General features: G+C 39.2%; 1 protein-coding gene across 3 annotated transcripts; it reads right to left on the reverse strand.

The window, feature by feature from the left end:
- Positions 1 to 1,821: 1,821 nt before the first annotated feature.
- Positions 1,822 to 26,723, reverse strand: GLRX3 (glutaredoxin 3). Of its 3 annotated transcripts, XM_082311327.1 has the most exons (12): positions 26,622 to 26,699; positions 21,494 to 21,817; positions 20,830 to 20,938; positions 17,801 to 17,875; positions 16,973 to 17,174; positions 9,869 to 10,041; positions 9,713 to 9,774; positions 6,908 to 6,965; positions 4,954 to 5,006; positions 3,728 to 3,767; positions 3,553 to 3,645; positions 1,822 to 2,081 (listed from the first exon to the last, which is right to left on the reverse strand). In XM_082311327.1, exons 3-12 carry the CDS (start codon positions 20,884 to 20,886, stop codon positions 2,031 to 2,033), a joined length of 864 nt encoding a protein of 287 aa, XP_082167453.1. In that variant the 5' UTR covers positions 20,887 to 20,938; positions 21,494 to 21,817; positions 26,622 to 26,699; the 3' UTR covers positions 1,822 to 2,030. The 3 variants fall into 3 exon arrangements, 2 of the variants coding, with proteins under 2 accessions (XP_082167453.1, XP_082167452.1); XM_082311326.1 differs by lacking the exon at positions 21,494 to 21,817 and having other exon boundaries at positions 26,622 to 26,723; XR_014228130.1 differs by lacking the exons at positions 3,728 to 3,767; positions 21,494 to 21,817 and having other exon boundaries at positions 26,622 to 26,723.
- Between the last annotated feature and the right edge of the window lie 179 nt (positions 26,724 to 26,902).

Consider the following 26,902-nt stretch of genomic DNA (forward strand, 5'->3'; position numbering starts at 1 on the left):
GGTCTTTTGCACGTCTATTAGCAGGACTCTATAAGCCTCGAGTAGTTAAATTCCGCTACAGTGAATTTTGAAGGAAAACTGTTGCAGAAGTAATAGCATTTTGTATTTAATCTTGGTTTTAATTAAAAACTTCTAATTCCTAATTTGACCACAGAGATGTTACTTTTGGGTATAGGTTTTTTTTTTCTTTTTCCCTTTTTTTTTTTTTTAATATGAAGTAGGTTACAATTACTACTGACAACTGCCTGGATGCATTTGCAATTCACTTTTGAGAGATTAATTAAGGTTTGTTTTCATGAGGGGGACAAGATTTTTTTATAGTGATTAAAATTGGTTTGAAAGTTATAACATATACTATTTTGTAGTAATTACTAAAATTATTCCTAGAAAGTGAATACTTGGATTGAATTAAATATCAATCACTAAGAACTCTGTAAGATCTGTAGGTACCTTCTCCTCTGCAGTCAACCTTTACTGGTCTGGGCCTAAGTCCAATAACAGTCCAGCTCCAGGTTCCAGGGTGTTTAGATTATATTTAGAATTTAAGCCACAGAGCCCCAGACTTGCTTCCAAAACCTTACTTCTCAGCGGCTGCCTAAAGCCTCGCACCACCTAACTCATCAGGCACCCCCTTCTTCCAGGCACGTTTGAAGAGCACACGGTCAGTCCTGACCCCTCCGAACAGAGAGCTCCTGGCCATGAATCTTGAGCAGACACGGGTGTTTCTCTGCAAGCACAACCAACACAGAAGTCAGCAAGGAAAAGGCTCTCAGCAATTCCTCTCTGCTCAAAATGCATTACTGGTGAGGTCCAGGTACTCTTCTGCCCACCAGTGCTTCATCTGCTGGGTTTCATAAAGGCAGCTTGCCCCTCTTCAGGTTCTAGACCTCCCTAAGGATACGGTGTCCTTCTCCTCTTTACTGCGCACAGCCGATGCGCTCAGAACAGCTTAAACCAGTATCTCCCAGCTAGAAGCCAGCAGCAGCTGACATGGCTCTCACACACACAGCAGTCTATCCGTAATTAACCGGAAATATTTCAGTATTTCACAGACAAAAACACCTTCCAAAATAAAACCCTCATTAGTGTCAGCTCAGATGCTAAGAACTCGAAAGACCTGAAAGCAAAAAAGGTTTCCCCTGAAGAGGAATACCCTCCTGCACACACTTGCAAGTACCCCTGCGCTGTAGCTGGTTTGATGGTCAGCCCATTATATTTCAGAGCATTACAGGTATTGAAAGAAGGATTAAAAACAAATTAAATCTTCTGAACGCAGAAGAAGGATTCATATACTAACACGATGATTTAAATTGCCAAAGTCATAGCCCAGAAAGTAAACCTTTCCATCTAACTGAAGGAGCACTGACGATACACCAGGAGACTGGCCTAATCACTGCATGTATTGGCCCATTTCCACCGTAATTTAAATATGTCCAAAAAGCTATGTTAAAATAGGCTGAACATCTGAAATTAACAATTACTGTACCTACTTAGATAATGAAGATGCATAGTATACAGCTGAAACTCATTAATAACAACTTCCTAATGGCACGCTGGATTAAGGTTTCAATAGTATTTTTCTTGCTCACTAGACATGAAAACAATTATTAACAGGGACAGAAAATGATTATGCTCCATGCCACAGAGGTACACCCATTAATATTCTCCTAATGAGAGCTGAGCCCGAAAAAAAAGATGCAATTTAGTCCTATATAGTACCGCCACGGATAGTGGGGTCATTACTCAATTCTTAAACGTCTAGATGCAATGAATACACAGAAGGAGTGTAATAACAAAACAACCCCAAAGTTCTTTAGCATTATATTTTAATTGAATTTGAAGATCTTGACACTTTCGTATCATCAATGGAAACATTTTCATATGTAGCATGGTCCTGTGAAATACCTAGAGTACATAAGCTGTCTTTACTCCTGATCGGTTCCACAAGGCTAAGTTGTGTATTGCTCCAATATAATCTATAAATGAATAATTGTTCAAAGTATTTCTGTTCCCAGTGATGTCCTTTTCCATTAATTTTCGCCCTTCAGAATAGGCAACAATTCACCACTTTCTTTTAGTTCCTGTAAAGAAATACATACAGCAATTATTCTCCATGCACAGTCTGTGATTATGCTAAGAAGATTTCAAGCGGGAGTTTACGGCCGAGGAAATCGATTCAGCGGCCAGTCAGGGAATGCACGAGATGACCCACTAGAGGTCCCCCTTGGCCAAGACACTGAAGTTCATAACGTTGTATTTAGATTCTATTTTGTGTCTACTCAGCAAGAGAGGAAGTTTATTTAGTGGAAAAAAATACACCTTCAAAAGAATTGCTTGTCATCAGCTTTGCCAGGTACACCCCCTGGTATATCTCCTTCTAGATGGAATTCAAGCTATATTTTAGGCATACACAAAATTTTACAACACCCAAAATGCCTCCCACAAAATGAAAAAATGACCATCCATTGATAGATTTTATTACTACCACCCATTAAAACAAACAAGACAGCCAGAGATCTGTAAAAGTTCCAAATAAGAGGTGCTTGCCCATATTATCTTGATGATTTCAATTCAAATTATAAGGCTGTTAACTTACTAAAGAGCTAGATAACACCAGGAAATAGTTTTAAAACAACATGTTGTGGAGTGTATATTCTTTTCCCACATGTCAAGAGAAACAACTGTCTCAATTTTATTATGATATTACATATTACGCTGTATTACAGAATGCATTTTAAAATATCGACAGCATTCATCTCCCCGTACAAGTCAGCCTGTGCGAACTGAATACAGTCCAACAATGCAAACAGACAAATTACATTTAAATACCAGCGAGAGAAGTATTTTGCAGCATCTCCGCAATGCCCGAGACTATACTTAGTGATCACTGAAATAACCCACACACTTGTTAAATAAATAAAATTAATCTATATAATTTAAGTAATACCACTATTTTTAGAACTAAATGAGATTTATTGATTGTGTCTTCCCAGGAGTTACAATGTCTGAGGAACTGGCTATAAAACATTCAGACAAGAACGGGCTCAAGAGTATTTGGGGTTTAGAACACTGTGCCTGCTCTGTTACAAAAATCAAAAACCACAGTAAGAGATGCAGATCTATTTTTGTTGCTTCAGGGTCTGTTCAAACAACTACAATAAACCTGACTTTCTTCCAGGAATGAGACTGTTTGCTAGGAAAAAATGTCTCGCCCACCTTATTTGAGAAAAGCAGTCCGAAGTAAAACTAGGAAGAGAAACCTGTAAAAATGCACCCACGGGGTAAAAATGGTCTTTACAGTAACAGTAACTGACTGCTGTCAAGAAAATACATTTCACTGCTAAATCTTGGCATATGAGAATGCTAGAGATTGAGAGCTCCTTTCAGCTGTACGTTGAGCTAATAGAAGTCACAGTAAAAGCAACCAAGTCATTCGGTTTCAAGATCCAGAGCCACTACACCGGAATTGCTGTATGTTATGGGCAGAAAACATTTCTACAGTTTTAAACAAACGGCCAATTTACATCCCAAACAAGATTCTCCCATTCCTACCTTAACGATATCCAGTCCTCCGACAAGTTCACCTTTCACATATAACTGAGGATACGTTGGCCAGTTTGAATAGGTTTTTAATCCTTGCCGCACCTAAGGAAAATAATCATAAATGTAAACTTCAACTTCAGCAAAAGCAACAATGAAATCCTCAATGACGGAGAAGCTTAGTTACCTCTTCATCTTCCAGTATGTCAAATGTCTCATAATCAACACTAGGAAAAAAGAAAAAAAAAAAAAACAAAATAATCTACTGTGGAGTTTTGCAATGTAAAACCGTCAAAAATTCAAAATGGGTAAGTTTACAAGCTAGCTTCCAAACCACTCAGAATTAACAGGTAATAGGAGGAAAAAAAGTCAATGCCTTGTGCACCAAGAATTGTAATGTAAAAAATGTCTAGTTTCATGGGAAACTCCTTACAACGCACAGATGACAGCATAAGACACAAAAAATTAAGCTGTGTAGCTTAGGGTTTAATTAGCCAAAATGTGTTCAAAAGTAATTTCATTCACTATTAGCTGAAAAAAAAAAAAAAAAAAAAAGAAAAAAAAAGACACACATACTTTGGAGGTTTTTATTAACGGATCAACCAGCTGCAGCTATTTCACCATCTTCATATACTACTTGCATAAAAACACAAAAATAAAATGCCTGTCAAATTTGATTTCTGGTTGATTCACGTATAGGTTTTGGTATGCAATTCCTAGTATTCTAAGAACTGGCACTCTTCCATACCAGCAAGTATGTAGATTCCTGCCAGTGGACTATAGCCAGTAACAAGAAAGAATGATTTCAGTAACTGCTACTTATTTCTGAGTTGTATATTGATATATAGTTGTCTATTATCTCAAAAAGCCCATTCTAACATCTAGTAATCAAGACAACTGCTTAACCTCTAACTAGCAGTACAAATGAAACAGGAGTTTATTCAAGGGAAGACGATACTACTCACTCTCACTACAGAAAGAACTGCTTTGAAGAGGAAAACTGAGGCTAGCTAACATGAGAGGCTCCAAGATTGAGGAAACAGATCAAGAGGGACCTCTCTAAGACAAGCTGCTTATCGCAGTGGAAGGATTTCTTTCATGTCAACAATCAGAGCAAAAAAAAGAAAAAAAATCACTGTTCACAATAAACTCCTCAATCCGAGCAAGACAATCACTATGCAGTAGTGCCCAAGCAGCGTAATATCCGAGACACCACATTTGACTTCGTATCGAATGACTGCAGTAGTGATTTACATTATGGGCTTTTATGTAAAGATACTTTAAACTACTCTTAAAGAAAATGATGCTTGGGGAAGTATTCCACTAATATTTTCCAAACTCTTTATTTTTAAAATGTAGTTTTTAAAACAGAACTGGCTTCACAAATTCAATCAAAAAAGCCCACTTACGTACCCAGTATTATTTATGATTTCTATAATTTGCTTGCTGAATCCACATTTTGCCACCTAAAATGCAAAACACACATATGTTAAGACGTATATCTGCTATATTTAATCCACAAAATTCCAAGTCCTCAAGCTGTACTAAAGCTACTACCAATTTATTGCTAGTGATGACCTTACTGCTAATAATACTGCTAATCCCTTTTTCATTCTTCTTTATACTCTTTGAGCTTTAAACAGTACTGAATGTCTCTTTCTTTATATACTCTGCTGAAATAAATGAAAACATAGATAATATTAAACACTTTCCTCAGTTGTGGTGTGAAATGATACAAGGTGAATCTGTTTTCCAGGTTTGGCAATACTATCTTGAAAACTAGTTAGGCTTGATTATTTTCTGAACATTCAAGAAGCCAAAGCTATAAGTAGGAGGGGTATAAATGCCTTATATGCATTTGTAAAATAAGATGTGTTTATTTTGAGACATCTGCTACCCTTTACTTACCATTTTGGAGAGTAGTAACCTATGGTCACCTGATAAATAGGTTGCATGTACAGCAACTCCCAAATGAAATTAATAATTGAAAGTATCTATTGCAAACTCTTTATATTGACAGTATAAGGACATAGAGCACCCATCATTTTTTAGACATTGAATATTTCCAGACTGTCCCTTCTTACTGGTGATTTCACTCCACCGGTAGCTCAAGTGAAATCAAAACGTGTTCAGCAACCTGCCCCAACTCTTACTTTCTGTAGGCAAGACACAGGTTTTAAAGGAGACAGAAGCGCATCTGTTTAGAAGACCTAAGCCCAAGTAGCTCATCACCACTGCTTCAGTGAGTCAGCGTATCCCACAGGGTTCCAGTGGCTATGAACCGGCTTAGAAAAACAGCCTATAACACTCTTAAAAGTATCTGTTGTTAATACACAGAGAGGGCTCAGGGAATAAATGACAAAATGAAATGGAAAGACAAGTCACAGGAACAAGCTCAGTCCCCTACCTCTCTATCCCTTAAAAAAAAAAGAAAAAAGTATAAACAACTCTCATAACATGCAATCACTGACTACAATTATTGTTTAGGGTACACCACTCCAATGAAAAGGCTGAGTTAGGTGCCGTTCAAATAATTTTGACAGGAAGAATTGCGGTGCCTTGCTGTTCAAAAGGGAATAGTTTATCCCCTGGTTACTTTTGAGTATGCAACACAAAGCAACAGACTGACCTTTTGGTTTAGTCATTTGTTATTATTTTAATCCTAACTGTTAGCAGTTGTCTGTCTTCAGTCACTATCTTTATTTCAGTGAGCAAGATAATTAAGTGCAGCTTGAAGACACCAGGCACAGACCATTCCATGCACGGGGGGGAAGAGTGGAAAAAGGGTGGATCGTTTATGGTATGTGGCATTATACTTTAGCCTTAAAAACATCCAGCAGCTTTTTTTTTAAATGCAGTTGTGAAAGCGTAATAAAGTCAGAGAAATTAAAAAGGACAGGACACCAATCCAATTAGGTCAACAGAGGGAAATTTCAAGAAACATGCGTCCAAGAGATAAAGTTTTAAGCAACACTCAAAGTGTACGCCTCAAGGAGGATAGCCATCGGGGCCAGCGCTCAGAACATCAGAAGAAAATCCATTATCTGCAAAGACAATCAATAACCAAGACCAAAAGGACATGCGTAGTTCTTCCATTCATTCCTGAATTGTAGATCAATTGACAGACGTCACTGCAGGGCATCAAATTCCCTGATTTTACTGTAACACAGCTATCAGCATTTTAGCAAAATATATCCATCAGGTAAAACAGGGACTGCTCTTCTACGGCTTATGGAAGCACCGAATAAAAAGACAAATAACTTAACAACCCAGCACCATTCATTTTCATTAAGGAAGGAAAAAAAGGTAATTGTCGCTGTTTAAAAAACTGTTTAAATGTAATATATTCTGCAACACTTAATCTTACCTGTTTGCTTCCCTTCATAAAAAGCATCACAGGAGCTTTGTTTATCAAGATTTTAAGCCTACAGAAGGCATGAAAAAGAAAGACATAAAACAACTCGGTTATTACCCCAAGCTTTGTTTCAACAGGAAAACAAAATGCAAAAGTGGAAAGATAGCAACTTACAGCTTTACCAAATGCATTTAAAGCTTTATTATAACCAACTCCATTTAAATTGCTTACAGTAACTCTAGTGAATTAATTTGAACCATCCTGATACTTCTAGAGCAACAATTTACTTTTCTAGATTGACCTTTAAGTATCCGGCAGCAATAACTTTAAGGAGACACATCATTTTAGGATACTTTAAATACAGTGTCTATACTTAGTGACACACTGCTTTTTCCCATACCGAATGTAATACTTATCATTTCTCATTCTCCATGTGAGAATGTCTTTTGCAGAGTAAGAGCCATACCTATTGTCCATCAGTCATAAGATCTACGGACTTACGGACTAACCACGACTGAAATTCAAGAATAGGTCTGTTTTGCCCCATTGGGCCCTGCCCACTTCTGGTCTACCCGCACAACCCTCCGACGCTCCCCTTCCTTCCCTCTCCTTTTAGGAAAGCCCTTCTGTCACAACTGATGGAAAAAGCAGGCAAAGCCTCCTGTCCAACAGTTTCCTGCTAAGGGCAAAGCACGCTCTATAACATGCATAACAGGTGATCATTTTCTGTAAAAGGTCGCTTTGCATGACTCGCACAACGCAAAAAGATTCCAGACTGGAGAATCCAGGGTCTTTGCAAAATAAAACTAAATGAAGTTTTGTTGGTGACCTACAGCCTTTGCACATGTAAACCTCAAAACAGTTTTTCCAACGAAGTTGTCTCTAGGTCAAAAAGCAACAGCAAGACTAACAGCTACGGCAAGGGTGAGCTACGGTAATCTGAGCTGGTTCCCCAGCTGCCAGATCTGTTTCATGAAACCAAGCTGATTTCCAGAGTCCTTTCTCAAGGGTACTTTCAAGTGAAGAAGACGCGGTTAACTGACGGGAAGAGATCAAACATTGAGTAAAGGAACATAATTTAGCATTAAATAGATTCTACTACTGATATTCCTTCAGTTTATTAAGCCTTAACATGTTTGAATAACTACCTCATCGGGTGTTTCTTCCAAGTGACCGACAGAGTGAATATAGTTTGAAAGAGATGTCAGTTGCTCAGAAGTTAAGCACGAGGTTAGCAACAAAGAAAAACTCATCCGTGCCATGGAAGAACAACTCCCCAGCTGTCACCAGAAAACAAAAGGCAGACCTCAGCTAAATGTCATGTGTTAACCCAAGAAACAGACACCTACTTTAAAGATGAAGAACACACTAGGCAGCAAGAAGCTCCTTGTGACTTGGGTGAATTTTGAGCCAGTTTGCCTTCAGGCCACTTCTACATCAAATGTGATAAAATTGATAAAAACTTCACACACCTGTTCAAAAGATGCTGATGCTGCTCCTTTAGGGAGACATTTAGCTATACCAACAATTTTAATTTATTAAAACACATTAGGTAAGCAGAGGACATTTCCCATTACCTTCTTTCCCCAAAAAGATTAAGCAAAGCAAAAAGCTATGTATAAATTCAATAAAGCTGCAGCTTATGCAAGTTTGCAAAAAGGAAGGAAGGAACTAAAGGAAATTTGTAAAATAAGTTTTTAAAAGGCCATACTGAGACGATCTCATCTTTACCTATAATTTAATCTCAAACTGCAAATGGTAGTGATTGGTTTTTGTGGCCTTGGTGAAACAATTTACAAGTTACCCTACTAGAGTAACAAAAGGTAAACCTCAGCCATCGAACAAATTAAAAAGGAATTAATAAACACACAACTGTAAAAGTAAGTATACTTTACACCATATCGAAATGGCTTGCATTAAGTTATTTCTCCACTGCGCTGAGAAGGCAAAAGAACCAGAACCAGTCACATCTAGAGCACTGTAAAACTTGCTCTTACCATCCTCAGACAGCAAGAGGGAATCTACGCTAACATATTTGCCTTTGAGGTACAGGCCACCTTCTTGGTAAACCAGCCCCCCTTTGCATGTCTTAATGGCACTACTCACATAAAAACTAGGAAAAAAAAGCCACATCTACTAGCAAGTTCTCAAACAGAATGACTTGTCAGGTATCTGGAGCTCGACTGCCTGGGGCATGTCAGAATTTCAAACAAGAGCAAATCTTCAAATGGGAAGGTTAAAGGAGGCTAAATTGGTTTCTAGATATTACATCTGATTGAAGAAGCAACACACTTCCTACTGCTGCAGCATATATTCATGTTGCCAAGGTGAAAGGAAACAGGAACTGAAGGACACAAGTGATCAAGAAAAATGAGGAGACGAGCCTAGGTACTTTCTCCAGTGACATCAGAGTTATGAAGTCTATGCCAAATGAAGCTAACAAAAGCTACTGATGTTTAAAAGATGATTTTCCCAGTTATCTTTAAAGAATAAATTCTTAAAAAAGAGATAAGAAGGAATCTATATATTCCTGCTCTAATTAAAAATTAACAAGCTACAAATATAATAAGTAAAGCCTATTGGAACAGTATAGCTTAATACATATATAACAGTATAGCTTTATATTAAGTGATGCTTATTGTATAGAAAACAGAACATATTAAACCACTGCAGGAGTTCTGTAATTAAAGAAAATCTTGATGCACTTCTGATAAAGTCAAAGAACAGGAATTTATACAGAGGTTCCCCCTATGTAAACAAACATACAGGAAACTTCAAAAATAGACACCCTTAAAATAATGACATAATGTATCACACCTGTCCTCCAACTTCTGTGCCTTCGGACAGACTGTGTCCAGTTCTCCAGATGCCTCAAGTTCCTAGGGAGATTGGGGAGAAGTAAAATCATATGTAAAAAGCAAGAAAAACATGCTTCTGACAACTAACAAGATTAAGAATTTCTCAGTTTCTAACCTTGACGATATCAAGTCCACCTATAAGCTCTCCAGCTACATACAGCTGCGGGTAAGTTGGCCAATTAGAATATGTTTTCAGCCCCTGACGAACTTCTTCATCAGAAAAAATATCGAAACTGCTAAATGAAATACCGTGTTTGTTCAGTATCTCCACCATTTGTTTGCTGAAACCTGCAAACACAAAAAGAGGAATTACATATAATTTTAAACAAAGCGTTCCCATGCCTGTACTAAACCTTATTCATTTAAAAAATTCAATTCTTCTAGATGGTAAGTTCAAAACAGCTCTAGTGTGTTATTCTTTGCTCTATCAATATCCCCAAATATTATAAAGGGGCAAAAACCATTTATTACTGGGATTACAAAATCAAAGTACACGGACAGCTTGGTAAGTCTGGTGCTTCTCTAAATAGAGTGCTACACAGTAAGTAACCTGCATGTAAGCATCTCTGTTGTTCCAACATACAATTAAAGCAAAGTTAAATGCACTTTCTCTACCCCTGTCGTTCCTTCCTCCAGCTACTACTGAACTTCTCCTACATCAAATGTGGATGAAGTTGACACACAAAGTGGGAACCAGGGTTTAAACCCACTACTGTGTCACTAGTTTAACTTTGATACTTGGCTTTTATAGTGTTTTCTACTACTCTTGCTTTAAGAGCATGTCCTTTCCTACTTCATGGTAAAAGGCAGATTTCTTTTTATTTTTTTAAACTCTATGTTCACATGAGTACTTAATACTATTTTACTACCCTTGTGACACTTTCATACCATGTTTTGTTTTCCTTTATGACAGATCTCCATTATGTCCTACTCTGACAACACACTCTCAGCAGGGTATTAAGCACTGCACATTACAGCGTAAACATCCAGATTTTGTAAGTTTATGATGTGGCCAACCTGAGAAGAAAAGTTTCCCCCTTCTGTAGTAAGCATCTTTTTCCTGAGAAAATTGTCACATTATTTGTAAAAAGTTTTATGTACGAAAATTTTAATATTATAAAATTTACAGTCTATAATCACGTAAATCAGCTTATACTAGAGGGAAACCCACACAAAATTTCACTTTCAAACACTTCTACTCTATTTTAAATTCACCATTCTCATTAAATTTTTTTTTTTAAGAGGAGATAAATTGGTTTTTAAATCATTAGTGTCTCCAGAAACTCTTCAAAATCACTTTAAAAAACAAACCACACACATGCACACCACCCACACCTAGGCTGCACCCTTTATGTCAACAAGTCCATTCTTCACGGGGTAACCTCAAAGGAAACCTTAGACTGATGTTCAAAGCCGTCTTCATCCACTTAATGCTTCCACTGGCACAGCAGCACAAACAGCCCTCCAGAGAAGACATCAGCCTACTGGATGTTTCACAGTGTCTCGCAGATACTTACTCCGTAAGAAAACAGAGGAGGAGAGGTCTGCTGTACCTTACAACACAAGGAAGCCTGACTTGATCGTTAGGACTGATGATCAAGTCTTGATTTGCAACTCCACTGTTCCTCCACAACCTATTTGCTCTGCTATGAAAATTATGCTGATCAGGAAAAAGCACTAAGTACATTGCAACACACTGAAAGACTTTGGAATTTTGCTTCATTTCCAACAGGTGGTCTTCATCCTAAAGTACTTCAAGACCTGCCACTGTCGTGTGCATGCACAGCCCTTCTAAGGAAGCAGATGCCTCCTAGACAACACTATCGTATGGTTCGCAGAAAGGATCCATGAGAATTTGTCTATAAATCAATGTGATAATAATGTGTGTTTTATATCTTTGCCAACTCATTCTGTTTTGGATTCAAATGCCCTTGCAATCCTACCAATTCCCTCACAGAATTCCAACAAATGCTGTGCAGACAAATGAAAACCTCTATACAAATATTAAAAAAAAAAAGACACAATGCTTAAAGGCTTTAATAAAGGAATAAAAAAATAAAGAAGCTTTAAATGGGAAAAAGAATCAAAGTGCCATAGAAGAATAACCTTTGATTTCAGCTTGCAAGACCACCTATTAGTTTTTGAAATATGGATTTTTACTTCAGCTTTCTGCAGTTTTCACGATCTGCAATTTATTGAGATATGAAGTAGCAGTATTTATATGTACAGCATCTAAGTTGCTTTTCTTTCTACAACTGAAGTGCTAAGTTCATGTACAGCCTGAAGTAAAACACAGATTCTGAAATTTTTCATACATCTGGGAGTTCATTAGTAAACAGCTAAAGGCTGATTGCTGATGGTTATTCCATCGCCAATATATTAACTCATTTCTACTGTAAGGAACTGGGGGGGGGGGGGGGGGGGGGGAAGCTTTATTTTAGCTGTAGGCAATTACATGCAAACTGGAAAGATTGATTGGTTGTGTTTCATTTTGAAGGGTTATGGTAGCAGTCTGGAAATGTTATGCTTAGGGATAAAGTGCCAGAACAGCTTTACTTTCATAACAAAAGATTTAGGTTGAATTTCTGAAGAAATGCCATACATGCATTACACGGAATAATTAAACTGCTAACAAAATGTTTTAAGTGGTTATCTAGATGTTCACAAATGCCACTCCAAATTCTACACCAATAAAAACACCCTAAATTACAGTATTGATGAAGCAAATACACAAATACTACCACAGTCCAAAGGAATTCGCTGAAATAATACAACGTACGTAGCAACCACATACAACTGCCAGTAAACACCCAGCCGAGGGGACAAACCTTACTTTGCACGATGCTTAGCTGGCTTTTCCCATGAAGAAATTACAAACTACGAGGTCCCAGAATACACTGCTGGATAGGGTTCCCTCTACTTGCCAGCTGCACTAAAGACTCAAATGCAAGTCTATAATTTCTCTCAAAATAGATACAATTCAAAAATATCTTCATCTTTAAACAAGCATGGCTCCTTTTATTTAATTCTATTTTTATTATTCCCACTACTGTTATAACAGATCCATCTCATCTTTGGCAAAATGTTGAACTACCTTCACCTTGAAAAAGACTTGGTCTATTCTAGGAAGTTTAATGGACCCAACTTACTAACATCTCCCAACTACTGCCAGAAACTATCACAGCAGGCACGGTATTTAACTGCAAAATTAAGAGCTGTAAGTTCAGATGATTTCGTGGGTTGCACTACATTTCAATACTTCCAATTTAATACATACCTCTATTTAGGTAAGTACCTCCTGTGCACTTTTCATGGGGTACCAGGGATCAACTGCAAGAACTGAAAGCTTGAAGAAATATCTATTTTATCATATTAAGACATGCAAATGAATCTGTGTTATACTCTTAAGTTGCTTTCCGTATTGAGTTTATGATGAAGTATCAAACTATCCTTAACCTTGATGCCTCAAGGTCTTTTTTTAGTTTGTGGGGTTTTTTTTAAATAGCCTCACAATTCTCTCCCATCAAAAATTCAAACCCATGAGGAAACAGTAAAGGGTCTTTTCTCTACAGAACTTTAAAATCTGCCCAGCGTTCTGCTCGATGCCCGTTAAAAAGCCAGCTCTCTACTGAGCAGCCACAGAAATCCCAAGGAGAACCGGCGTGCCTGTGCCCCCAACTGACCACGCTGACCCAGAGGCTGACTCGGGCGAACGGAGAGCCCGGGCACACAAGCAGATCCGAGGGGACTCGCCCCTGCCCGCACAACACCTTTGCGCTCACCACGGACACGGCAAGCACCAGGCTCTGCTCTTAGAGCTTGCCACGCACCCGCCGAACAGCTCGCAGCGCCAGCACGGCAGGTTCACTGACAGCAGTGCCGCATTAGCAGCCAACGCAGTTCAACGTAAAAGCACATATACCCGAATAACCCAAACTGTAGACGCCCCAAAGGTACTCATAAATATTAGGAGCTCATCAGAGCAGTGCTCTATTACATACAGGTAGACTTCATGAATCTACTTCAGAATAAGCCAAAATCTCCATTCCTACAAAATTATCTATAAATTCCTATGACGATACGTCACTTTCACACACCTACAACCGTATTGATGCATAACACAAATACAGAATTATCTATACATAAACAGAACTTCATCAGCTCTTCATAGGAGCAAATGCCTATGCACAAACTGCTAGAGTCCCAAGCTAACACAACAGCACAATGACCGTGAAAGTTCTGAAATCTGTGGTTATTTCTGAAACTATTTCTACTGAAATGATTCTGGGACCTATTAGTGCACTGAAATGAAACAGCAGCCTTGAAATTAAAAAGGGAAAAAGAAGGAGAAACGTAGCGTGCAGACGTCAACATAGTAGAAGCCCTAAGCAGCATGGGAAGCCCCAGTACATACAGGATCTTGCACTTCCACTCATTTCTATAACCCTTTTAGAGCAACATCTGAAAAAGCAGATTGTAAAATGGCATGCAAATATTTTAAAAGCAGCTGTAAGTACCCGTAGGTATGGAGGGCTGAGGCAATAAGAAAAGCTGCACACAGGCCATAAGCATGGCCCAGAGTGACAGGCGTGCTTGACATGCTTTAACCACTACTTCTCTATCAAATATTGTTTCATGACTTTTATGTCTAAGCCTTCCCTCTCGAAAAGGGCAGCGTGCACTATACTAAACTCCCTCCAATTAACAGCGCTTGACAGACTCCCCTCCTTTCCTGCCCCTACTCCATCAGCCCAAAGCTTCTCGCTGTAATTCAACCCAGACAGGCCCACCCAGCAGCTTCGCCCCCGCTACCGCTCTGCTCGGCTCCCACATTTGTCAAGCGCTGGTCCTGACCCAAAACTACCTGAAGTTAATGGAAAGACTCTATGGATTTACTCTATGGATTCAATCCTCAATTTCAATAACTGCAACTACATAGAATGACATAAATAGCTCTCCGTAATCGAATGCTTTCACAGATACAATGTAAAATAGCAGGGGCTGTTTGGCAAGTCACATACCACAAATCTGCATTATTCTCACTTCATCAAATCAATGCGTTTTGTACCGTTATCCTTCCCTTTCCCCCCTTTTAACAGCCCATGGTGATACTACAATTTGAATCCTTCCAGATTAAGATAAACGGACAGAACATGTAAAATCAGTTTCTTTTAGGTCCTTTTACACTATTTCATCCATTTTCCTTTACATAGTTCTCCACTGTGCCCTTTGGAAGCTTCCTGGACACACTCCAACAGAAAGCACAAGAAGCAGCTACATGGGGATGTCTGCACTTGAAACTCTTAACTGCATTTAATACTTAAAACCCTGGTGAGATCTTCCACGGCTGCACCGTTAGCAGTGCACGCACACCACAAGGGCGTTTGGCAGTTATGTGTGTGAATATAGCATCCATAAATCGCCACGCCGCGCCAACAGCTCGAACCAAGCGCTCGTGGACTCCTGACCAGCCACGAGAAGCACTGCTCTGCCTCTGGGCTGCACCCGCTGAGCCCTTACCAGAAGGGGGGCAAAAAGAACAGTTCCATGAGTCCTCATTTCCCTCCTCAAAGTGTTTTAAACACATTTAGTTCACATGCATCTCTGCCATGACATAGAAACATTTACGAGGAATCTTTCAAGCCTGCGCATGCTACTGTAATTCATGCACAGATGGACAAAAGAGGTATTTTCATTATTATTTGGTTTTAAGCACAAATAACTGAGGTTTTGCATGACAATTTAGCTTTCTGAGCAGTTATCATCTCTTTATTCACTCTGTAAATATATGCCACAGGCCCTTCTTTGGGAGCTTGGCTGTAAGGAGCTACCTATTGCCAATTCTTTTCTTATTCTCCTCTTGTGTTTCACAATTCCTTCACCCCTTTGGCCCAGCAATGTAGTTGATGTGATCTGCCCCACAGGATACACGTTTGCTAATCAAAGGAATCCAATCTTAGTCATCTCAGTGTCAGCTACTGCAGAGAAGTAACTGTAGAAGTTGCAACATTTCATCTCTAGACCAATTTGGGGAGAGAAAGGAGGTAAAAGAAGTCAATGCAACTTTCTTCCCCGTTGCCTTTTCCTCCCCTCAGTTTTAGAATTTTGTAATTATATCTGATTGCCAACATTCCCAGAATAAGACCTTTTCAGTCTTCCCATTCCAAGTGAAGCTCTGGAGGTGAGGAATTGTTGTTTTTCTGCGCTGCATTTTGCTCCTTGCTTTTTCAGGATTGAATACGGGCCTTAAGGAACAAATGTATATGAAAACAACAGCACAGAAACCAGCAGCTAAATGTTGACTTCTCTAAGTTATCAGTAGAAAAAGACTGGTGGGTTAGAAGCAGGCTGACAATGGAAGATAAACTTCAACAAAGGCAGGCAAGGATCACACTCAAAGGAGGCAACCTGGAAAGTGCTGTGCTGTTAATTGCCATCACTAGGCCCCCGGAGCTACGCGGGACCAGGAGGGAGCCATAACCAAACAAGAGCTGCCAAGAGTGCTGTTTGGTCAAGCGGTCTCCATCCTACACCAGCATTACTCCACCGTTCACCTCCTGCAGTTCACCACAGACGGCCTGAGACCGCATGAGCAGAAGGATGGCAGCTTCATAGTACTTAAAAATGTTGGGTTTTAACATTTATTCATGTGCTTCCCATAGAGATCAACACTTCAAGTTAGCTAGGAACCAAGCACTCTGAACAGCGAGCAAGCGTTAAGAGAACCAGGTTTAAGAAAAGGCATTTCCACTGTAGCAGAAACACATGCTACTGGTCTGTCAATTTTACCAGCTAGGATAGTTTTATTTTCTTTTTCTAAATGTCAACAGTAATCCCGGATGTTAGTCAATTCTTGTTATTCCTTGAATTGAAACATTCTCTTCAGACTACTTTACATTTTCAACATGTGTAACTTGATGCACAAAATATGTCATCAATAGACACTGAGCTACCTCTGGGAAAGTGTCCTAGTTCAAGGACAGCACTGCATATCACATATTCTTTAGAAAGCCCCTAATCTCTGTGATTCCATTTCCAAAATTTAACTAAGGAAATAGCAATTCTCTAGCCGCATACAAGCAACATGAAAACAATTTCATTAATGCTTTTAGGTGTACAAGTCACTGATGGGACGTATCTCCCCAAAACTTGAGTAAATCTGACAACTAGCCCAAAGCAAGTGCTGTCACACTGAACACGAACTTCAGAAAGCCCTTACCACAGCGGGGTTCTTTTGGAGACCCTTTCATAAACAGCATGCAAGGGGCAGCGTTGATGAGCTTCTTTAGACGCACATTAAGATCTTCTTTTGCACTGTCGTTAGTGCCAGCAGAAACGGAACTGCTGGACGCGTGGCGCTGCACTTTTTTGGTCAGCTCTGGGGCATGCGCACCGTCTAATCTGTCAACTTTCTGAGAATTCTAAGGAAACCAAAACACAGGCTCATGTTAAAAGATTAAATTCAGAATTTGTACTGTAATAAAAAAAATAGTAAAACCACTATATAAAGTATAGATTTTCAGATGCAGGGTGGATTAGTGTATTGATCTTTTAGCCAGTCTGTAGTTCCAAGACTCATACCATTCTGTTGGCTGGCTACTGTTAATGCTAGCGAATTTGCTATCAGGAGAACTTTAATTAAAGAAAATATTTTGATTCTATTATCACAGGCAAATGTGACCCAAACAGACTGGTCCTTTCTACCAAAAGATTATTTACTTGGGTTTTTGCCATGTTGTAGAACTATAGCTAGACAAGGAAACACTACTGAAAATTTTTTGACCCAATACGAGGTATGACAACTAAAATAAAAACTATGTAAGAATCCCAAAGTAATTAAGGAAGCTCTGAAATATTACATATAAAGTGTAATAATCATTTCTATCTACTTTTTCAGGTTCCACTGGATAGACTTAAATCAGATACATAAGTGTTTCTTCACTGAGAAAGTTTTTAAGGTTCTGCTCTTCTGGTAGTAGCATTAGAAAAGTATACATATTAAGAGTCCGCATGGAATCCATTTTCTCTTAAATCCATTTTCTCTTACCTTAAAGAATAAGAACGTTGGAACAGAACTAATTCCATATTTTTCAGATACTTCAGGCACAGCTTCAGCTTCCAGCTAAAAAAACAAAAAAAAAAACAACAGAAAAAGATTACTTTCATAATCTTCTTTAAAGTTTGACTGTGGATGTCAATCCTGTCTAGAATGTTCTTCTAGGCATTTTATACATTTTAAAAGGATTTGATGCAGAAGTTTGTGACACATTTGCATTTAAATGAGACTCGCTGGGCTGGCGTGTCATCCACTGAGCCTACACAGTGTCAAAACAGGTTCAGAGGTTTTTATTTTGTTGCACATTTCAAAAGATGCCTGGAGGCTGCGAATAAAATTTTTGGTGCACTAGTGACCTAGTAAATTTTCAATCATATGCAGCTACTACTATATTGAAATCCATAAATCATTGACCCCAGTTATGTCATGATTACAGTGCTTATTTTCTGCCCACAGCAATTCTTGCTGTTTGCTCTATTGACTAATTTCAAGGGGCAGTACATCATGACTGACATTTGCAGCCTTCTGCAAATTATGAAGAAAAAAGGAGTGTTTCTTCAATAAGCTATTGATGTCTACTAAATTTTATTTTTAACTCCTGCAAGGCTACTGAGTATTGAGTGGCAAGCTTGTTGAGATTATTGGTTCCAATTTTATTCAGCATTCAAATGCACGCCTTGAAATTACATAATGTAGTCATTTTCCAAGAAAATATATCTTTAATTAACTCAAATCTGGGATTTTCTGTGCATAGGCTAAAAGCTTACTTGAGTGACAGAAGATCTAGTACAAGGTTGTTTAAGACAGCAGCTCTGTAACAACTGCAGAGTTAATAGTTAAAAAAGCGGTAATAGATCTAAATGTTTCAAACAGAAACCTGCAATCCAGTGCAGAGAAGAAAAAGCCTTTCAAATCCTTATGCCACAAACCATACAGTGTATGAACAAGCATCAAGAGAGCTACTTAACAGTTTGCCTCTGCCCACCCTGTCCATCCTTACGTATTTTAGAAAATACCGTGATTGTTCTCACTATTAACCGAAACGTAGTGAAGCTCTGAATATTTTGGTATTACAGCATGCTCTGACTTGTGCCAACTATATAGGCTCTTAACGAACTCACTAAATACAGAAGCAAGCCAGCGGAGTAAGTCAAAACTGAGAGTCCAAGCTTCACCTCTATTTCTGTAAATGAATGCTCTATTCTCTTTCAAGTGGCCAATGATTAAATGACTTCTACCTGTAATATTAATTTTCTTTTCCAGTAAAATTTCCTACCTAGTCGGATACTTATGTTCCACTCTGGCGAGGTTCACACATACAGAACAGATTTAATTTCATATTTCAGTAACTTGCTCTTATTGGTACAACTTTCCAAAACATTGTTTCTAACTATTTCTGGATAGAGACACGCTTTCATTTTAACCAAGCCAAGGATCTTAGAGTTAGGATATAACTAAAGCCAAGGATCTTAGAGTTAGGCTATAAATAAAATGAGAAATTGCATTTAGAAAGACTTCAAGATTTACTGACAGCTTTGAAGTTCGTTTCATTATTACTTAACTCTGTTCTAGAACGTAACTGGTTATGATTTGCAAGGTAGTACACTACTCTTGGTCAGTCATCTGTAACCATCTGATGGCTTAACAGGTTCTTGCCAATTAAAAGGCAGACTGGCTATTCTGGAATACAGACCAAAATCCCACAAAGAACTTACAAAATCAAATACATACCCCATGAGGAGCCTCCCACAAAAAAAAAAGTATCAAGAAAAGTCACCCAAATCTTGCAGTAGCTTATTTTCTCTAAATAAGTATGCCAGTAACATTGAGAGGAGGAGGGTGGGGGGGAAGGAGGTGCCATTATCTCAGTTTTGCAACACTTGATCACTTTGGAACCTTCTTATTAAAAAAGAAATTACAGCTGAATAATAAGGATTATAAATAAATAATAGACAAATATGAATAATAAAGATGCAACTGGAAGTTTTCAAACTTTCTTGGGCCTACTAAAAGCTATAGCAAGTCTATAAATTTAAGCATCTTGAATTTTCAAACTGTTGAAAATCAGTCTTTTGAAGCTCTAAGTCATAAAATATTATCATTAGAATAGTTCTGTCCTTCTGTTTTATAGAGAGAAATACCAACTGAGAGAGTAATCATTAAAAAACCCACAAAACCTAAAGGCTGTAAGAAATCAAATTAAAATACTCACACACAGCTGGCTGCTCCATTACTCCCTGCCCTCATAATCACAGAAGTGTCTCATTAACAAGAGAAAGTTGTTTTAAAACGAACAGCATGTTGATGAAGTGCATTCATTTTTCCCTCCACACTGGTTCTCTTACTAGGATGTGCAGACGATCTCACAAAAATATAGCATCTCATTTGTGTTTATACCACCCAGCACTATACGACTGTCATCTCAGAGTGACAGTGTTGCACAGACTTAAATTTATCTTCCTTTAAACTTCGTGGAGATTACTGTTCATCTTTAGTATCAGACAGAAAATCTCTATAAGTTCTGAGATCTATTTAGCTAACCAATAACATCACAGGAACAAATGAAATCTCCAGCACACTTGAAAAGAACAGTGTTGCCAAATTAATCTCAAATCCAGGGATAAAAATCATGCTTTAAAAATATGGCTATCGACAGAACTGAAGGACAGAGACACTGCAGGCACAGAGAAATTTAAAAGCCTATTTGTTAGATGGAGTAGCTAGTGAAAAAAAGCCATCGTTGTATCTTAGTAGACTGATTTTTCGTTTTTTTTTTTCTTTAAACAGCACGATAAAATGAAGGTGTTACTTAAACTTGCAATATCACGTTTGGGAAGATGAACTTAGAACTTTCATCCCACAGATTTCTGATGCACCTCTTGCACATGTTCAACTCATATTTAAACATGAAGCCATAAAGGAACTTCAAAAACAACTTTACCCATATTTTGTAACACATTACTCATACCTTGTAATAATGGCTCTCCTCTGTTTAAAACAGGCTCAACTGCCTGACTTACCTTCACAAACGTAACCTGCGTGTGTTCCTTTGCTAGTGCCGCCATAACCTCATTCATTTGAGCGCACTGGGGAGCCCATGGTGCCCAGAAGTGGACAACTACAAGGGACCTATTAAAAAAAAAAAAAGTAACAGCATTTCTTTAAAAAAGAATCATGCAATATAATCATTTGATATGCCATGCCAAAAAACCCACAAACAAACAAAAAACAAATAAACAAAAAACCCACCACCCACACACCATCTTCCTGAAGAAAAAAGAAAATCAAACAAGCAAAACCAGGAACGTTTTCTATGACTTGCACAGAGGAGGACTTCCATGCTTTTTCAGGAAACATTCCAAAACCCAACCAGCACTGTTAAGGTAACGCAATACACAGAAAAACATCATCCTGTATTTTGATAGTAAAAGATCATTCCATACGAACGCCAGACAGGAAGAACAAGCAGAAACACTAACGCTGAAGTCATACGCTACAGGACGCAGATGTTGAAGCGCCTGTAGGCCAAGCACTCAGAATCGCACCCGGGCATCCCACATCTCTTCCCAGGCAAGCTGGCTATCTTGGGAAGCTCTGGGAGCTCCACAGCTCAGCAGCACCACGCTAGAGGCTGCACCATTGCTCTTCTCCTCTCAGTGCCGCTACTGCCTCTTTACTACTTACCCAGGAAATAAGGTAGTAACTTTTCAAGTCTACTGGGACTTTTCTAAAAATACAGTATTCTTAGGCTGAAATGTTATTTTCTGCTTTTATTAGCTTCAACTTCTTATTCCTCTTCCAGCTTCGATAAGGTTTCCTTGAATGTTTGGTATTGATTGTACACAGCATTTAAGGATGAGAAGTCACATGTGGGAATGGAAATCCCATCGAACTGGGTACCACGAGGCAGTGCTCATCAGCTTAAACAAACACGCTTTGATGACAACAGTGACAAGATATTTGCATCTAATTTTCAGTTGTTTTCCAGGTTTCCTGAAGCCAAAACCACTAGATAATAGGAGATAAAGAATACAAGACACAATGTACTACTTTTAATCTACTTAGAAAGAGATATAGAAATCAACACAACCATACCACAGAAGCTACTTAGTGTCTTTTATTACTAAATAATGGAACTTCAGTATAAATTTTAATAGCTATGCAGGCAGCATGACATTCATATTGGAACACAAGCTGCGTTATCTGACCGCATACTCAATACAGCACTAAGCTCAATTCAGACGCAGAAGTTTATAAGTTCATAAACTTGGATAGAAGTTCATAAACTTGATTTTCCAAATCAATTCTAGAAAATTTTGGTAGAAATACAACAGGATAGCCTTTTTTTTTTTTTTCCCATCATGCCATCAGTCAGAGCATGGTTCTGCTTTGAGAGCTGATTAAAACTGGCAGAGTTTACAACTGAAATTACGGAACAAGGCAGTTCTATTTTTCTGCAAGTGCCAGCCTTGCAAATTTAGACCTGAACTCAAGAACAGTTCAAGACACCTTCTCCAGGGCTGTCATCTGTATAGATTCTTCCGACACTCTCGTATACGAGTCACCAACAGCAATGATCCCAGAGGCAAACAGTCTCTCTTCAATTACAACAAAACAGCTGTACGCTTCTTCAAACTGATTTCACTGCTCGCAACTGACACTAGCATTTAAACCCCAGTAAAGGCCCAGTTCAGTGATTTACTCTCTACTTATACATGGGATTTGATATGGACTTCTTGAGAAACCCGAGACCGTATCTCACTGGTCAGAGTAAAACCTTAACTGCAAAACTCTGTTTCAGCACGTAAACTTTTATAGCAATGCTCTTCGTGGCGCTCGCTACAGAGCAAAAGGAGAAGCAGATTATAGCACAGGTAGCTCCTGCAGGAGCTCTATCTGCCCTCACAGCCAGTAGGTCTTCCCAACATTACCACAGCTGTCAGCTCATACAGACACATTTTAATTAAGACTTTTGAGCCAGCGGGGGCAAGCACTTGGAAGCGCTGTCCCCATGCTGCAACCAACATTTTTTGCCACAAAGTAATGAGGTGAAAATAATTAGGTAGGTTGGGAGACAGGGCGGGTAATTTATATGTATGAGAATACCCAGTCACAACAGACAGAAAATTTCAAAATGAAAAAAGCAGCAGCAGTTCAATATTTCAGAAGACAGACCAAGCTCTGATGCAGAGAATTATCAAGAGCTTTGCTCCCGGACTGGTTTTCCTGTATTTGTTCATCACATCCTTCATTTGAAATACCAATTTTGAGACCTCCTCCAATATCATTCTTAACGTATGCACTGTTTACTGACGCTGTTAAGAGCTCAGAGAAGTTGTTAAAAACGAATCAAGGATGAACAAAAAACTTTTTAAATCAAGTTTTATGACAAGACAGTCTAATCTACTTAGATCTACTACAGCTTTTACAATTACAGAGAATGAAGTTGTCAAGCTGTCATTGCAACTGCACAATGCCTGTACACTTAAAAAAATAATTTTTACATCTATTAGACTACAAGTAGGACAAGAGAATACTTCCACTGGCTAAAAACAAATAGCGGAAGAAAGGAGAACAGAGAACATAAAAGTATAGTGGCTACGCATGAGGCCAAAGCACTCATAAATAACTTGATGCACCTTCCTTCCATTAACTGAACACAGGAGCGCATACTCTTCCCCTGCTACCAAGAAGCACTTCACAAGTGCTCAGTTTCATTTAGTATGCATAGCGGGACACATCTGATCACATGCATGTCAGCTCACGGCAAGTACAGGAGGAATAATCACATGGTTATTTACTCCTGACTCCATCAGAGCCTATTCTTTCCTTACCAACATACAGACGCAATGCACTTAATTTTTATCTCCATGAAGAACATACTTAAATTAATTTGCACCAAGGGTTTTGGTGGGGGTATTTTTGACAAATTCATTCACAGAACAAGTCTAATTTTGCAATTAGACTGCCCTCTTGGTATCTGAGTACTTGAAATTAAACTTGAAAAACAGCAAGAGTAATTCAAAACATTAAGAAAGGAAGAAAACAGAGAGTTAGCAAAATGAAGCACATAAATGATTCTAAACAAGGTATTTCTTACATTCAACCAAGGTATTTCTAAAAAATTCTACTATTGTCTATAAAAGAGGATTGTAACAAAAAGCTTATGACGAGTCCCAAAGTTTCTCTTCCTGTATCACTTCATATTTCACATTTTGGAGGAAAAGCTGAGGGCCCAAAAATAAAATTAACTTTCTTTAATATAACTTTTTTAAAACTTTAGTAGCAGAAGAAATATCAGAAGGACATATCACACGTTTTCTGTGCAGAAACAAAAAGCCCAAAGTCTTGTTTCTATAGTGTATTTTAAAAAAAAAAAAAAAAAAAAAATCGATTGAGACAGACTCACAAAGTATACCTTTAAAACAAAGAGTCTATTGACTGTAGAACCAAAATAGCAAGACGTTCTCTGATAGGGATATCCAGAAAATAGTTACTCTATAGATCACCCTCCTTTTGGGCCAAGATACAAGTATTTTGTAACTATTTATAATCTTTCTAACAGGCAGCCCAAGTTACTTGGTTTTATAAGGTGATTTTCCAAAAACATAGTCTAAGTAAAACAATAGATTACAGAGCAATAATAGAAGTGGTTCAATAATTTTGAAGACATTGGCTCAGTTCATCTTTTGCAACCGTAAAATCTAGATGCATTTTCAAAAAAACTAAACCTTGAAATTTATGCTTATTCCATAACACTAAGGTTACTAATAACTTGATGTCAGAAAAAATAATTTTCTGAAACAAGAACTCCTATGAAATTAAGTGTCAACATAAAATGCTGGCAGTTGCAGCTGATTAGTAGTAATTCTCTTAGTTTGGAAAAATCAGGCAGTCCATTTGGAAAAAAAAATTATCAGTGAAACAGCATTAGGCCTAGCCTCAAAATGCAGCACATTTTTTGTCTTAAGCATTATCTTTCAAGAGAAAAATACTTTCTTGAAGAAACTTTCTCCTCTCCCACTTTATTAAGTGAATGTTTAAAACTACTTTTCTTTTTACACCATTAGTTTTCAAATACACTTGATAATCTAAATATAGAAAGTACTTTAAGTCAGCCAATGTATATCTTTAAAGTTCTACCACCATCCAGAAACAAGAAAATAATTAAAAAAAAACCAAACCAAACAAACAATCTATAATTTGAGGGATTTGTTATGCTCTGGGAGTGCAGGTTTGTTTGGTTTCTTAGTAGTAAAAACCTAAGCCAAATATTTTGAAATGAAGCAGAGGAAAAGAGTTATCAGTGCTATCAATTCATCTTAGGACCAAAAAAAAAAAAAAAGTCATAAAATAATCAAGTCCATTAAAAACAAAACTGAATCATGTTCTGTGGAAAAAGGGAATGAGAGAATTACTGAGGGTTTTGCTGAAAATAACTTCAAAATCTTGCATTTGTTCCTGAAGCCATTTTCCTTTCAACATGTCTCAGTGAGTGTGAGTGTGCCTTTCCTCTGGGATGCCCCCACACAACAACTCAGTTGAAGAATAATTCCAGAAAAGGAAACTGAAAGTCACACAGCAAGTTTTGAAGAATCTAGTTTCTTCTTCCCATAATCAAAACTTTTCCATGTTTCCTTACGCTGTCTTTAAGAATCTGATGCTAGTAGTTTCATCATCCTTTTTGAACCACTCATTCAATCAGTCTTTTCTCCTTGTTCATTTGAAGGCTGCTTACTAACGCAGCAGTTAAATGACATGAAAATGTTTTTGACGCAGCACCTTATTTTAATGTGCCTTACAAGACCTAGTTAAATACATACTCATCTAGTGGATTAAAAGATATAATAGTAGTCACTACACCTTTGATTCAACAAGACAAAGAAGCAAAGCTCATAGCCAAACCTGTCTTTCTTCAGTAAGGCCCTTGAGTGCCTGCTCATCTTTAACTGCAGCAATAGTTGCTGAGACTTTCCTGCCAAAGTGAAACGTGCAGTTTTCCCCCAAACGATCAGCGCCCAAGACTTCCAATACCAGACCAAGAGCCACTGCCCAGTAGCTACAGAGAATCAGTGGTCCATGCTGAGGGATACCAACGGAAAGAGCCCTGTTACTCGCTATTAGAGCATAAAACCAATTAATGAGGAACCAGCCCTGTTGCATGAGAGATAAACAACTCAGTTTCGCACTGTATATTGAGAAACAACCTAATGCTGCTGTTTCATTGAAAACATCGCACAGTAATTGTTTGTTCTGTTGACACCTTATGGTTCAAGGAAAAAAAAAATCCCTAGTTTGTATGAAAGTGCCGTTCTGCCCAATCTTGCCTCCCCGCCCGCCCCACAGAAGGCCCGGCAGCTGCAGCCGTCCTCCCCACCTGAACGCCCGAGCTCTCCCGGTAAGCTGTGCCTGAGGAAACGCGTGCTTAAACAACAGCCTGTCAAAAAACGAACCTGAAGTCTTTCCTCAATCTATGTGGGTTTGCCTTTTTTTTTATTTTTAATTTCCCGCGCAGGTTTCATTCAGCCCTGAGGCAGCACCGGGCCCGCTCCCCTCAGCGGACACCGGCCTTCCGCGGGGCCAGGTTTTGGGGGAGACCGAGAGGAACCCACGAGCGCCCTTTTCCCGCAGGGCCTGACGCTTCGGGAGCCGCTGCAGCGCCTCGCCGGGAAGCCCACGCTCTCTCGGGGAGCGGGGCCGCAGGAAGGCGGCCGGGCCAGTCCTTCCAGCCAGGCCGCCCCCGCCGCGGGGCCTCTCCGGCGGCGGGCCCCGCTCCCCCAGCCTCCCGGCCCCCGCCGCCGCCCCGCCTCACCTGTCCTTCTGCTGCAGCAGCTGCTGGAACTGCTCGGCGGAGGCCGCCGCCGCCACCTCCCCCGCCGCCATGGCCGGGCCGCCGCCGCCGCAGGAAGGGGGAGAGCCACCGGGTCACGTGGGGGCGGGCCCGCGCAGGCGCCACAGGGCCGCAACCCCCGCGCATGCGTCGCGGCGGCCCGGGCCCGGCGGGGAGGCGGCCGCCATCTTGGGGCGGGAAGGGTCAGCCCCCGGCCGGGCGGGAGGGCGGCGGCCCGCGCAGGCCGCGGCGAGAAGCGAGTC

This window comes from Platalea leucorodia (genome assembly GCF_965183815.1).
Source record: "Platalea leucorodia genome assembly, chromosome: 4".
Classification (NCBI taxonomy): Eukaryota; Metazoa; Chordata; class Aves; order Pelecaniformes; family Threskiornithidae; genus Platalea; species Platalea leucorodia.